General features: G+C 40.6%; 1 protein-coding gene across 3 annotated transcripts in view; it reads right to left on the minus strand.

The window, feature by feature from the left end:
* The window catches only part of HS6ST2 (heparan sulfate 6-O-sulfotransferase 2), a 353,137-nt gene that overhangs the window by 72,225 nt on the left and 265,259 nt on the right, over window positions 1-15,653 (minus strand). For 2 of the 3 annotated variants that reach the window (XM_033201324.1, XM_033201323.1), the window contains exon 3: window positions 9,153-9,185. The exons of the other annotated variant lie outside the window; for it this stretch is intronic. In XM_033201324.1, the coding sequence (XP_033057215.1) occupies window positions 9,153-9,185 (33 nt within the window). The remainder of the gene's footprint in view (window positions 1-9,152; window positions 9,186-15,653) is intronic. 3 annotated transcript variants of the gene reach the window in all.

Genomic DNA, 15,653 nt, shown 5'->3' on the forward strand with positions numbered 1-15,653 from the left:
AAAATCAGCCCCAAGAAAGTTGTTTTATTTACACATGTTTTGATAGCATTGTAAAGGAGACACTGAATCTGCTCATACAGAGAGGAATAAATGAGGCTTTCTGGACTCTCCTGGTGGAATGCTTTACATGCGATTTCATGATCACTGAGTATTAAATCACATGGTTCTTCAACAATAAAACATTGTGTTGTTTTCAGAGAATCTTCATCAAAAAGCTCTTATCCCATTTCATTTTCTCATATAACATGCAAGTATTTATAATTACAACTAATTCATTTTTTGAGACTCTATATTTCATCTCTTATGAATTTCAGAAAACCTCTATTAATTAGGAGAGGTTTTTCCAGCAAAAGAATATCACAGTGACCACTCTCCCCTACACAGGTTCAGAAAGTAGGTTAACGTCTAAAAGGTGTGAGTCAGAAAACGGCTCCTGCCTAAGGCATCACACAATGTTCATTTCTTCCCTATAGCTTTTATTCCTTTTCATGCAAACAAGCAGAAGTGAGCTTAAGAAACACTTCGCCTCATGCATCATCTATGACATTGCCAAATCAATTCATATGAAAAAAAATGGGAGAAAGACTATGCACAGTCTCCTCACATAGCCTCATGTGGATTTATATGTCAATATAGAAACAATCAGTAAAGGCCATTGAAGACCTATTTATGCCAGTTTAGGATGACTCTGACATTCCACCACTGTACATAGCAGCCTTCTTTTAGGTCTCCTGACAAATGAACAAGAGCTCCCAGGGAAGAGAAGGCAAACTGTACCCTGTGGTGAGCAGAAATCAAGTTAGAATTGTAGAAGCCATGAGAAGAAAGACCAATGCACGACCAAATGCCATTTACAGATGGCTTGTACCATACCCATTGCCCAAATTAGAAAAGTGGAACTTTTTTGAAACCACACAAGATCTTGATGAAGCTCCTTTGTAATTCTAGTGTCTGGCTGACGAGGCAAGGTTGAGAGCTGTCTGGAAAATCAATGAAGCCCACTGGATAGTAAGCCAGTGAAAGTGAAGGGACAGGAAGCTTCATGGTAGCACAGTGACCATCATTTTTTCCGAGGTGCAATTTTAAGATTTTGGAGAAGAACCATTTGTCAAGAGGAAATCTTTCAATTCTGAAAGAGGAACAGAAATAATCTAATAGTTTCTAACTTGTTAAATAGTGTTCTCTATTTTATGTGCACATAAGATTATATATATGCGTGTGTGTGTGTGTGTGTGTAGTTGTGCCATGAGTGCCCTGGTCAAGACAGTGAGACCAAACTAATGGAAAACATTGCAGATGAAAAACCACACGGAATAGCAAAATAGAAAGACAAGGAGAAGGCCACAAATATGCCTGGAAAAAGACCCAAAGTACTGAGAACCCTAAACAAAAGACATTTCAATCTTCAGAATGGGCTACAGCTGTCATTAAGAAGAGCATTAAAGAGATGATGTGTACCTTTAAATATGGATCCCCAGTCTATAGCCACAATCCTCTCTTTCTTCATTTTATTTTAAGCTAAATCTTGAGTTTTAGGCTTTATTTCCAACCCAACCACTCTCACCTCTATGCAATCCTGTACTATCTGTCAGTTGGCCCCAACCCCTTCAAAACAAAATTCCTTTTACCTGTTTCTAAGGGATTTTGTCCACCTTTATTGATAAAGTTATTTGAGCATAATGAATTACAAGTGCTGGCAACAAACGTAGCGCTAAGAATTAAACAGCAAAAGCAAGCCAAAAACTCAGTGAGTTTAGTTAATTACAAATCAAGATACTGGATAGGATTCAGTTGACTTGCGTTCTTCTCTTGCATCTGCCACTAATTAGCTGCATGTACTTAATAAGTCATTGTCTTGATGTGCATCTATTTTCTCACCTGCAGAAAATAACTGCCTTTTCAATTAAAATCATATAAGGACTCGCTGTGCTGTATGCCTTCCCCACTTCTTTCTCTATGCCCCACTATTTTTCTATGTCAAGAAACTCTGCGACTGTAAATCAGAGTTGCATTCCTAGGAGTTTCCAAACCCTCTTGGTTCCTCTTCTCCCGCAGATTCCTTTACCACAGAATCATGCTCAGCTTTTCTCTGGATTTTTAAAGAACTGCTTTCCTAAAATCTAGTCATGGAGTTGATTGTTGCATTTAGAACAGTCAAGTGTCTGAGTAGTAACTGGAATAGTAAGTGACAACAGAGAAGTTTTAAAGAAGGGAGATGCAACGGTACTTGGGATATTGGCAACATTCTGGTGCACCTTCTCCAAACCCACCCCACCTACTTCCCCATCTTCTCCCACAAAGCTCAATGGGACAGGACCGGAGGTGTGGGAGGAGGTAGGGAAGGCAAACTTTCTAACTCCTACCTCAGTTCCTACCTGGGGCTTTAACTAGGTGCTGAGGAAGACAACAAAATGATGGCTGGAAGAATCCAAATGGCCTTCTAAGAGTTAACATGCTTTTCTTGGCACCTAACTCACTAGCAATCAACACCTATGCCATATCATTTTGAAACCACCAAACATTTTAGTGGTATTTGGCTTTTTAGTTTTTTGAAGATTCCCCATGGTCAAGCTGAAAAGACAATGAACTTTCAGATATTCATATTTAAGAAATTGACAACTGAATCTGCTGTGCTGAATTGCTGCTCTAGCTGGCAGAGGTTAAAACAAGACAAAATGTTTTAAGTTCTTGTGACATTTACAAGAATTGTAAAGCTGGCTTTTGCCGGAAAATGTATGCTTAATCTAAGCAATTCTGATACACTGGAAAATGTTCCTGCATATCCACTTTACAAAATTAAACAGCATATTGAAAAGAGATTTTGGCTCTGTCTCTGAAAACAACTAATTGTACTACTTTCAAACTAAAGAGAACCTCCAGGGTCATCTATTTAACTTTGAACACTAATTTTAACAACGGCTTTTCCCTTTACAGAAATAGGCAAAGCCAAATGCTTACTAACTTTTAATGCTTGCATTTTTCTTTCAACAGGTAGTTTGCCTTGAGTAACAAAAATGCACTCAGTAATCAAGTAAAATATCCCTAAAGGATTAGCATCCATTTATATTCTATAACAGGGAAGATAGTGAACATGCTGAATTCTAATACTGACTACGACAAGAAAAGTGTGGAACAGAAATTTGACAGGAGGTTACGTTGGCTTACTCTTCAGGACTAGTTGAAGGGAGGTGGTCCTCAAAGTAGAGTGGCAAGAAGCAACAAAATGGGAATGCATACCGAGTCCAGGATATCATGAAATGGAGGAAACCAAAGGACCCAAAGCGTAATTGAAGTCTGTACAAAACCAACAAAAGCAAAGAGCAAAATTCACCTCCTCAGGGAGGCCTTCTCTGATCACTCTCCAACTGTCTGACCATTTTCTGTCCAATGTTTTTGATTTCTTCATGGCACTTACCACTCGCTATGATATTCTTGTTCATTTACTTGTATACTTGTTTGTTTTCAATTTCCCTCCAACACACATACACACACACACACACACACACACACACTTTAAGAAACACAAGAGCAGGGACTTTGTCTGTTGTATTGCCGCCATGTCTAGAACGGTGCCTGGATCATAGTAAGTGCTCAACAGATACATATTGAATGAATAAATCTAAGAAAGGAAAGAGAGGTTATACTATGATTGATGAAAACCATGAGAATAAAGGCATTCGAGACTCTAAATTCAAGGATGTTTTTATCATTCTTACCTCCAGTGAGAATAAGTGAATGTCTCTAACTCATGCAAGGCAAAAAAAAAAATAAAAGCACTGGTCAATGCGCACGTCATTATAATGAGAGGTTTTGTGCCATGAGAGATCTGAAGGAGAAGCTAGCATAGTGGAACAGAGGGTGGCTGCCATCTACATAGCTCTGACGGGAGCTCTGGGCATCCAAGTAGACCTCTTGGTTTACTGATGCAATGAGGGATCCTTGGGACCTGAGAGTGACCATAAGGAGGACTTTGAAACTGACAGCTGGGACCAAGAACACCTGGAATTGACACAGACAAAGGCCATGCCAAATTTTTGAAGGGGAGAATGGGGTGCAACCATGAAGGCAAGGAACTCACAAGTAGATAATTCCCACTTGGAGGACAAAATGGTCTTCAAATATGCCATATGGTAGTAGTTCAAACAGGAGTGACTGTACTGCATTTTGAGAAGGTAGAGAATGGGACCATTCTTCTGCAAAAGGGATATTGTCCTCTGCGCTAAAGATATCAGCTCTAAGCCTACAGTTTCTGTAGAAATAACTCATTTACAAGTAATTCTCCTGACAATAGTATGCACATTAACCAAGACTTGTCTATTCCTTTACTCTAATTAAGTTTTAGGGTTAGACATAATCATTCTTACCCTGGCCTGAAACACTGGCAAGCCAACTTGAAATGTAAAACCCCAAAGCAATTCAATATTTACTAAATTTAAAGGAAGTAATCAATTTCTAATTCATATTTATGTACATTCCTTCCCCACTTTAGCACTGTCTTATTTCCCTTAAGTTCCTCTTTGGTCATTAAGATTGTCAGCAAGATTATGGGATTGAACAATTTGTGACATGTTGCAGATATTTCTAAACTAAATTAAATTGTCAATGTACCTGCATATAACAAAAGAAAAATGTATTAGACACTTAAGGACAGAGCCTCTATATGTTCTATATTCACAGCTGTGTTGCTCCACAGAGAGCTTGGCATGTTCTGTAAACATTTTCAGAATGAATGAAAGAAAAAAAAAATCTATCTACCACTGATAGAATTACTTGCATACATTCAAAATCTCAGGCACACCTGACCCAGCATATGTGTATGTGTCTACGCACACATTTGCTCTCACAAAACTCCCACCTGCCCATCATTCAAGTTGAGTACATCATCTTTCCCCTTGGCGTGTGCATTTCTTAAACAAAACACTGAAACAAGATTAACCATAATAAGTGTCCAAAGAAAGATGATTTTGGCCAGGCATGGTGGCTCACGCCGGTAATCCCAGCACTTTGGGAGGCCAAGGTGGGTGGATCACCTGAGGTCAGGAGTCCAAGACCAGCCTGACCAACACAGTGAAACTCTGTCTCTACTAAAAATACAAAATTAGCCAGGTGTGGTGGCACAAGCCTGTAATCCCAGCTACTTGGGAGGCTGAGGCAGGAGAATTGCTTGAATCCAGGAGGTGGAGGTTGCAGTGAACTGAGATCACGCCATTGAACTCCAGTCTGGGTAACAAGAGCGAAAAAAACCCCGCCTCAAAAAAAAAAAAAAAGAAAAAGAAAAGAAAGATGATTTTAATTAACATTTCTTCCAAACATGCCAATCTTCCAGCACCTAAAAACTGAACTCAATTTTCATCTTGGAAAGCTGTTCCCTTATCCCTAGAAAATATAAACCTTTTAAAGTTCCAACTGCCAATTGACATCTCCAGTGCATAGTAACAGAAATTCACAGTTTATCTGTTATGCCTCCCCTGGAAAGTTCAGTTTGAAGCACTTTGCTAACTTAGACCACTTTTACTTCTGCTCAGACTGATGCTCCACACTTGTGCCTTGTTTTCAATCCTTAATACCTCTGAAGCTAGATTCCTCCATCTGCATTCCTGAGAAGGATGACAAAAGCCAGACTACGCTTTCAGTCTCCTAGGACATCCTGCCCTGGAGATTCTCAGCAGGCAACTGGAAATTGGAGTTAGCCTGGAGCTCCGGAATGAATTAAGGGTTGGAGAGGTCAATTTGGGAATCATTAGTGTAGAGGTTAAAGGTGAAGCTATGTGAGGAGATGAAATTACCCAGGGAGAAAATACAGCAACAGAAGAGAAGCAGATCAATGACAGGACCTTGGGAATTGCTCTACTTAAAGGGGCAGTGGGGAGGGAGAAGATGTGGGCATGCGTGTGTGTGTGTGTGTGTGTACATATGGAAAAGAGATCCCAACAAAGGAAGCCTAAGGAAAGTAGAGAAGACATCAAGATAGATTATGAACCCTTTCAAGCAAGAGAATATGTGCAAAAGTGCTAGAATCTCCAAAGAGGTCAAGAAGACTGACGCCTGGGAAGAGGTCATTGAATTTTGAAACATGGTGGTCACAGGTAATCTTTCTGATGCAAATCTTATGACCTTGTGTGCCCAAATATGCATGTGTACAGGTGTATGTGTAAGTACCCCAAATCACCGTAAGATTAAATATACTATTGAGTGAGGCTGCCACTGGGTATGCCAACAATGATGGTAATAACCACCATTATCGACTGTTGACTATGTGCCAGGAACAGTGCTAAGCATTTGATATGCAAGATCTAATTTTAATCCTCAAAACAAGCCTATATAGTGGCTACATTTCACATGTGAGAAAACTACCTGAAGCCAACAGAGATGAACTAAATTAACCAAGGTCACACAGTTGGAAAGTAGCAGTGCCAGGATTGGACCTGAGGTCAGTTTGACTCTAAATGCCCAGACTGTCAGTCACTGATGTAATGTTTCCACTATGGTAATATTAATTAGGTAATCTATGCATGAAGGAAAGAGAGCTGATATTGGTTGAGTGTCTCGTTGCCAGGTGCTCTGCATAGAACATCTGCTTTCACACATATACCATCAACATTATGGCTATGTTTAGGTAAGCCTTATGAGGGCATATTTTTAAAATTCTGATTCAGTTGTTTTGAAAATAAGTTGAAGCAATATGATTCCCAAACAACCAGTTATCATTCAAACTTACTATAATAGTTCTCAACGTTTGAAAGGTACAAAAAAAAAAAAGTGTGGCATCATTGATTTGGCGGTTGTTACCAAGATTTAAATTACTGACAATCATACTCATCTGAAAAAGGAGGGAGTGTGACAGGATGATCTTAAAGCTCCCCTCCAGCCTGGACTTTCTATGATTCTTGTATGCAGGTCTAATGCCAATAATTTTAAAGATATGCAATATGTAGTAGAATGTAAATGCAGCAGCAGAACTGATTGGCATGTCGGCATCCTTTTATTCATTAAATGTATAGAAGTCTATTGTTAAATATTATAAAAATAAGTCTGGCTGTTCAAGGCATTGATTGCTAACTGAAACAGAAACTTGGAAACTCCATTACAAGATGATACACTGAAAATCCAACCAAATAATTTGCTTACAGTCAACTGCAGGCCCTATGATACAATTGGCTATAGGAAAAAGAGAGAGAGATTGACAGGCACTCTGGCTATTAATGTTTTTGCTGTCCTTAGAAAAACAAATGAGGTTCTGGTCTGAAGCAATTAGTATCGCTGTTAATTGTGCATGTGTGTAGCAATAATACTAGGCATTTGGGATGGCTTCCACTGATTGTTCCCTTCTTTCTCTGGATTACAAAAATCTATTCAGACAACTAAAAAATAGCAAGTACTTAGGCAAATTGTTAATTATGAGGCAGAGATCATCATAATCTTGTACATTTATGAAACTGCATATACAATGGGGATTACTAAAAATATTGCTTGTTTTACTATTTTACTAGCGGTTGAAAAATATGCTAGCCTTGCAAATAGTTTTCATACATCATTCAGCTCACCAAAATTCAAAAAGGGCCCCATTGATATTTACCAAAACCGTTTCTTTCCTATCTCACCACCTGCACTCCTCTTTTGTTCTCTCATTAAGGCCAGGTATTAGTTGCTCTGACAATAATTTCTGGTCCAACTAATCAACACCATAATAAAAATAAAAAGTGTGTCAGGATTTCCTTTGTTATACAGCAAAACTGTTTTAAAGAGATGGTGCTATCATCTAATAATTTTAAAGCAAAAAGAAAACAAAATTCTCAAGACTTCCCCATAAAAGCTATTATAGGGATAGTAGTCCCTTTGTTATTGACCATTGTCTTAATGGTCATCCACTCCACTTTATTTTACAGGCGAGGAAATTAAGGCTCAGAGTGGAGCTAGTGCTTGATAAAAGTCACCTCATTAGTAATAGAACTTGGTACTTTGCCTCCATGACACACCCAATCGATGATATTTCAATGTTCTCCCATACTAATACTGTGTGATTAGGTGTCTATGTGTGTCTGTACTATTAGCTCAATAAATTATAATCTGACTACAAAATTAAACACTAAATTTACTATTCTCAGCTGTCAAGTAAATCCATTGAGGCCCTAATGGGAGTATGGAAGCCCAGCTACAAAAAGCTAAACTAGGCATCCCCAAAATGGCTCAAGTAGTCTATTTTAATGGGAGTCTGTCCTTGTGGAAAAATGCCAGAGCTATAGTCTTTGCTTTTGCTAACCTATCTGGCCAGGGAGCACAGGGTGGATTGCAGGTGGGTATTAAGAAAAAGCAGAGGCACTAGTAAATATTCTGGAGCCAATAAGCCCACAAAAAGCTAAAGACAGTACTGGTGAGCATCATGACCTTAGAAAACAATGTGCCAAGCGACTAGAGCACACATTTCCAAAATGGCTTATGGTTCCCGCTAGCCTCTCCGACTCTGGTGGCAATATGATGGTACGGCTCTTAGCAACAGTTGTTGCCTGCAGGGGCATCATCCGGGAGCATTCTCAGCGTCCCTCTTCCCCACAGAGAGGAACTTTCTTGTATTTGATTAGATTTGCTCTCCTGCAGCGTTCATGTCATAAAGGCCCCTGGCCTATGGGATTACTTGTAAATATGCAAGTCTACATATTTACATACGTTAAAAGCCCTGATATTTTCAAATAATTGATTTCCTTCAAGGAAATGCTGACCTACTTGTTCTCTAAATCACAGTCCAGCCTAGGGACAGGCAGACGTGCCCGAAGTACTGTAAAGAACACTTTGCCAATGGTTGGGGTCTTCTTACCAACACACTGTACTATGTCATCCTATTTCAGCAAAAAGAGGAAAAAGAGCTAATGACCTACTGCACACCTGTCTGGGGTGGTCACCCTGAACATTCATCCCACTTCTGAACTAAGTTGGCCTTCAGAACTGAGACTCCAAGCCTGGGTAGTTTCAGCTGTTTTAAACAAACAAAAAAAAAAAAACAGAGCCCTGGAAAGACCAAAAACTTTCCAAGCCAAAACTTCTAAGCCAAAAACTTAACTATTTGTTGTACTGAAATTAAACTGACAGGCAACTGCAGAGTCTCTTTATTCTAGCTTACTTGGGTTCAGTCAAACTAAAAATACATCGTTACTTACCTTGCTGCATCTAGAATCTGAAAAATCCTCCACCTGTTAAAGGAACAGTAAAACCAGTCGCTAGCAAGAGCTTGGTAGGAGAGGAGTTAAAATAATAAAAGTTTTCCATTTGGCTTTAATAGCATATTTCTCCAGCTTCCCAAACCTCAGGGAAACAGCTCATAGATGGCTTCTCCACTTTGCTCCCCACTGGCTCCTCTCACGTAATGGGGAGATTCCCAATCAGAAGGCTAAAAGGGGCAAGGCCACACTGAGAGCCAGATCCCTGGAGTACTGTGGGCTGGGAATGATGGATCTACCACTCGCTCATGCTAATTCCATTCCTCTTCACAGAGAACAATGGGAATCTAGGTAAAAAAACAAAAGCCAATAAAGCAAAACCCAAACCAAACCCAACCATGTGGCATCACTGAAATGGAAATGCCTGATTGAAAGGTCCTAGGAGGAATTGGCAAGGATTTTTCATATTATCAGAATATATGAAACACAAATAACAAAAGAAAAATAAAAGAACAATTAGACTTTACTCATGCTCTTTAAAAATATGAAAATTCAAAGCACACATAAAGTGATATATAAATCATCTCTCTAGTCCCTTGCACTCAAACACAAGACATCCATCAAAGTAAACAGTGTTTCTCCATTCAAAAAACATGCTTAGCTGTTTTTATAATGTATGTCTTAAGGATCACAAAACACTCATTCCACTGGGTGAATTTCTGATATTATTAGCAGGCAGAGACTGTGAAGTTATACACAGGTCAGTTGCTAATTTGAGGGTTCAAATGGGCTCAGTTAGCTTTTTTTATTATTATTATGCCAGAACAAGGAATTTTACAATGTAGCAACACTTCTTTTATGCCCGAAGTGGGCTATATAGCCTGTGCATTTTCTTGGGAGAAATGTTTCTTTACAGCAAATACGTTTTGCAGGCCTTAAAAGTGAGTTAAGAGAGCCTTTTTTAATAGCATAGCTAGCAGCAGAGCCTTTGAATCATCATTTGAGAAGTAATACATGGCTCTTTTATTATCAGTCTCTGGTGTGGTTAAGCCCTCTTTCCTTGTTTCTGAGCTGTTAAGACTGCTGGGGAAGCGAATGTCATGAGAAACAAAAGCGATACACTTGGTGAGGCCTAACATCAAATCTGTTAGACAAGGCACTCCTATTAGTGGACTTACCATCCAGAGCCCAATGTGCTCATCTTCTACTACAGCCATAAGAAATAAGTAATCTACAATGTACTGACCTATCCCATGATTTAGAGTCCCTACACAGTGAAGAGAGGCTATGATCCCTTCCACAGCACTTGGCCTTGTGAACAAAAATAACACAACTTTGGATGAAAAGACAAAACACACACACACACACAAACACACACACACACACAAGAATATATTTTTAGAAAGAAAACATAAAGCCATATATTGATTCCTAGGATCAGAAAATTCGAAGTGAAGTAAGCAGCAGTTTCCAAAGCCCTAATTTTCATTTCACTGTACTGATAGAAATTCTCAAATAATGTTAAGTGTATAAATAATTGATTTATATGGGAATGGGATCAAATTTAACTTTAATCAAGGAACTATTATTGTCTCTTGATATTTTTTTTAAATTTCTAGGTCAACTTCTTGACTGCCTTATAAAATTTGCCCAGTGATTGCACTGAGAAGACTTTTGGAAGCTCATTGCCTTACCTGGGAGCCCAGGTGGGTAGAGGTGGAGTATTGACAATCCGTGAAGACGTTACAGGTGCATCAACCAAAAGGGTGGCCAGTCATCGGAAGTGAGCCAAAGTTCATAGGGAAAAGGTAAAACAAAAGAGACATACTAATTAGAAGAAAATGAATTAATTTTAAGAACCCATTTTATCACTTTGGGAGGCCGAGACGGGCGGATCACGAGGTCAGGAGATCAAGACCATCCTGGCTAACACTGTGAAACCCCGTCTCTACTAAAAAATACAAAAAACTAGCCGGGCGAGGTGGCGGGTGCCTGTAGTCCCAGCTACTCAGGAGGCTGAGGCAGGAGAATGGCGTAAACCCGGGAAGCGGAGCTTGCAGTGAGCTGAGATCCGCCACTGCACTCCAGCCCCGGCGACAGAGTGAGACTCCGTCTCAAAAAAAAAAAAAAAAAAAAAAAAAAAACCCATTTTATGCATATACACACACACACTCACTCTCTTTGGGAAGATTCTTAAATGAAATCCTTTAAAATGCCCTTTAATCATGATGATTAAAAATATTTATTATCGATTATGTGCCAGCCATTGTTAGAGATACTGAGGATACAATAGTGAATAAAACAGACAAATATCCCTGACTACATCTTGTGGAATATTTTAGGCCATCTGCTTGGAAAAGGGTTCTACAGAAATGTACTGTATGTTATACCTCTAGGAAAGAGTTTCTCCCTGTTTTATTTATGCCTTTGTTTATGTATGGAGAACATACTTGATGGCATCAGATTAAACATTTGCATTAGAAAGAATTCGCTTTCGGATTGGAAGAGGTATTATAAATTCATAATTTCTCCTTGTGGAAAGCCCTCCCAACAGGCTATAAATCAGGTTTCTTTTCAGCTGGGCCATTTGCTACCCAGAGAATGCCACGTGCTTGCACCTTGAAATACTGTAAAAACAGGAAGCCTCTAAGTGGCAGTTTCATAATACTGTAGTCCCACATCCCAGCAGTCTTTCTCATATATTGCTGTCATGTTCTGTAACAGCTGGCCTGGCTGACACTCTAAGATGGGATTCATCAGCCCTCAGCAAGCCACATCCTGGAAAAGCAGCAGCAGTGGATGGACAAAAGGAGCTGGGTTATCATGCCCATTACCTAGACACTGGCTGGAGAAAAAGCCATAGGAATAACCTTCCTCTGAGCCAGGTTCCAGAAGATATGACTAAATGTCACTCAAATGGTACTTAGGCAACTGCCTAAGCATCCAATCAGCAGGGAAGGCAAAAGATGAAAATGAAGGGAACACATATATAGCACTGGAGTAATGGGAATAGCGGGAGACTTGGGAATCCAAAAACTCCAGATGTGGATTCATCCTAATCAGGAACCTCAGACCATGACACTTATGCTTGGCATTTACATTCTCAGGGTGGGTGCTTAGGGCTTCAGAAATGAAAGTGAAACGATTCACTTTTGTATGAAGGATCCAAATTAACACCTGGAAAAACCAGGATGAGGTAAAAATCCAAGAGCCCTTGACTGAGAATCAGGATCCCTGGTTTTTAATCCAGGTTTTACCAATGACTCATTTGATCTTGGGCAAATTCTCTTCTCCACTCTCCCAGGGGCTGTATGACATGAAGGAGCTTGACAAGATGGTTTCTAAAATTCCCCCAGTTCCAATATTCTTTCATTCTCTAATAGCTTTCCCTTGAATTTGGGTGCCACGTTACTTAGAAGTATACAAATCCCTAGTCTTTTCCTCAGTACAACATGTTATTAGTAGTTCATAGAGCCCAGAGCACAGCCTTCAAAGAGTTTATGAGTAAATGAGAGTATGTCCAAAATAATAATGGCCAAATTTAAATGCAGCTGAACATCATTCTGTCCAGAGAAACAACTTTGTTAATTTGAAACATAGAGTAGCAGATTCTTTATGATGGAAAATTATACAAGGAAACTTAATTGAGAAAAACGAGAAAAATTGAATCGATGAACAACGGACCCTCTTGCACCGCCACCACCCTCCACATTTCTCTTTCTGCTCATGCAGATTCTTCATCTGCTGGGAGCCTGGGATATTGGTGATGGCTGTTCATTAGCAGAGACCTCCACAGCCACACACTTCCATATAATGGCTAGAGAGAAGGAAGTTGTTAAGAAACCCACACCAACACTGTTTGGGTCAGATTGCAAATCTGCAGCAGATAGTACACTCTATTAGAAATAACTGCCTACCACTGTTCCAGAGCTGCCAAGCAAATGGCCCATTCAACCTCTCTGGTTTCTGACACTGAACTGGCGTGCTCACCCTCCCTTTAACTGCCATACCAAGAGCTGACATGTTTTAGAATTTCCACGTTCTCCCAGTAGGATGCCCTTCCACCATCATTCTGGTCTCACCTACTCTATTGCTGCTCAGAAACCCGCCACTTCCTTTTGTATTTCAAGCCACCTTCCTCATTTGATCTCTGAAGGCCAAATACAGTAATCCTAGTGAAAAATGCCTTATGTTAATACATGCTAAATTTTATTTCCCTAAATGGAAAGGGATGTGGTGCCCCCAAAGTCCCAGGCTGAGGACTCTTGCTCAAACTGGTGGAGGTGAATGGAGGAGCCAGGCAAAGGGCCTGGGTGTTTCTTAAGGCCCTAAGCAAAACAAGCTACTGGTCTTTTTTACTCGCAAAGTGTTAAAATGCTTGACCTCAGCCTTTTGCTTATGCGCAGTCCTGAGAGGTGGTGTGGGACCATGAAATAAGTCCAGTAGTCACACAGACTGGATTCTGGTCCTAAGGCTCTTTCACTTACCACTGCATGACACTGCAAAGGCATCTTAATCTCTCAGCCCTGATTTCCTCACCTACAAAATGGGGACAAGGCGGGGCATGGTAGCTCATGCCTGTAATCCCAGCACTTTGGGAGGCCGAGCAGGTGGATTACCTGAGGTCAGGAGTTCGAGACCAGCCTGGCCAACATGGTGAAACCCCGTCTCTACTAAAAATACAAAAATTAGCCTGGCGTGGTGGAGGGTGCCTGTATTCCCAGCTACTCAGGAGGCTGAGGCAGGAGAATCACTTGAACCCAGGAGGAGGAGGTTGCAGTGAGCCGAGATCATGCTACTGCACTGCAGCCTGGGTGACAGCATGAGACTCTGTCTCAACAAAACAAAACAAAACAAAACAAAACAACACAACCAGCAAAAAACAAAGTGGGGACAAGTATAGTGCCTACACTGGTGATGACATTCACCATCTTTAACAATAGATATGGTATCAAAACTGACCAATCAGAAGAAAAGACAGCTCTATCAGAGCAGAAACCAACAGCAAAAAACCTAGGTAGGTAGGCCCATGTGTTTCTGTCTAGAAGGGTAGTTCCTAAAGTACTTGGGAGGATTAGATGTGATCATGCATGTAAATCATGTAGCAGAATGTCAGGTCCACAGTCATCATACAATATGTTTTAGGCATTATTACTGTCACCTAGGGAGGAAGACCAATCAGAGAACTGTCTAGAGGCATAGTGAGTCTGTGGCAGGCCTGCCACACAGCTCCCAGTCCCCTGTAGCTGAGCCATCTTGTCGCCCTGGGAAAAGAACCAGCTTTTCAAAAGCAGGGCTCAAAGACATGTGCATGTAAAGGCCATGTGGAAAGTAACCACATCACTGATATGGGAGAGGGCTGTCCCCCACATCTGTGTTCTACTGTTTGATCGCTCTTAATTCCTCCTTGTTCCATGCCAAGCCCACTGGAAATCACGCATACCTCATGAAAGGGAGCTCCTTATGGTTGGCCTGAGAATACTGGAACCCAGAATATTCTTTCAAATATGTATTCTTTGAGTATTTGTTTTAACCTCCCAAGGAACAGCCTTTGGCACAACTGTGATGTCCCCTGAGTTGTCTTGACTGCTCTTTTCACAGTGTCTGCCCTCCCCCAAGATACTAAACCTGGTTTCCAGACCCACCCTCCCATCCTTTCATTCCCTGCCAGCTGACACGGATTCCAACCTGATCCTTGCTTTTGGGCAAGAGCATCTCAGACTTCAGAGCCTTCTAGATCCAGAGGAATGACCCTATATAGGTTTGATCTCCAGCCCTACGACATTTAAAAAGGACATATTTTTGATAGGGATGTGTCCCCATATCTTTCCACTGGTACCACCTTAAATGACACAATCCGTAAACACAGAGCTATTCTAGCTATGTCAAAAACCCTTAGGTTCATAGCCATTGGTCACTTATTCCCTAGAATGGACGTTGGAAGAGAGAGAAAAATATAGCACAAGGTAACACAAAGAGGCCTGGAATAGAAACAAAATCTGATATCCCAATGCCAGCTCTGCCATTAACTGGCTGTGAAACCCTGGGCAACCCCATTCCAAATGAAGATGGCTCCCCATTTCCCTATCTCTACAGTGATGGTGTTGGACTAACTGATTTCCCAAGGTCCCTGTTCATGATAACAATTTTTTTTTTTTTTTTTGAGATGGAGTCTCACTCTTGCCCAGGTTGTGCAGTGGCTCGATCTTGGCTCACTGCAACCTCTGCCTCCCAGGATCAAGTGATTCTCCCGTCTCAGCTTACTGAGTAGCTGGGACTACAGGTGCCCGCCACCACGCCCAACTAATTTTTTTGTATTTTTAGTAGAGATAAGATTTTGCCATATTGGCCAGGCTGGTCTCAAACTCCTGACCTCAAGTGATCCACCTGCCTCGGCCTCCCAAAGTATTGGGATTACAGGCATAAGCCACCATGCCCGGCCAATAACATTCTAAGACTTTATAATGAATTTGACTCAATCAAGAACATTCCTATGAAGGA

This window comes from Trachypithecus francoisi, unplaced genomic scaffold (genome assembly GCF_009764315.1).
Source record: "Trachypithecus francoisi isolate TF-2019V2 unplaced genomic scaffold, Tfra_2.0 Lachesis_group6, whole genome shotgun sequence".
NCBI lineage: Eukaryota > Metazoa > Chordata > Mammalia > Primates > Cercopithecidae > Trachypithecus > Trachypithecus francoisi.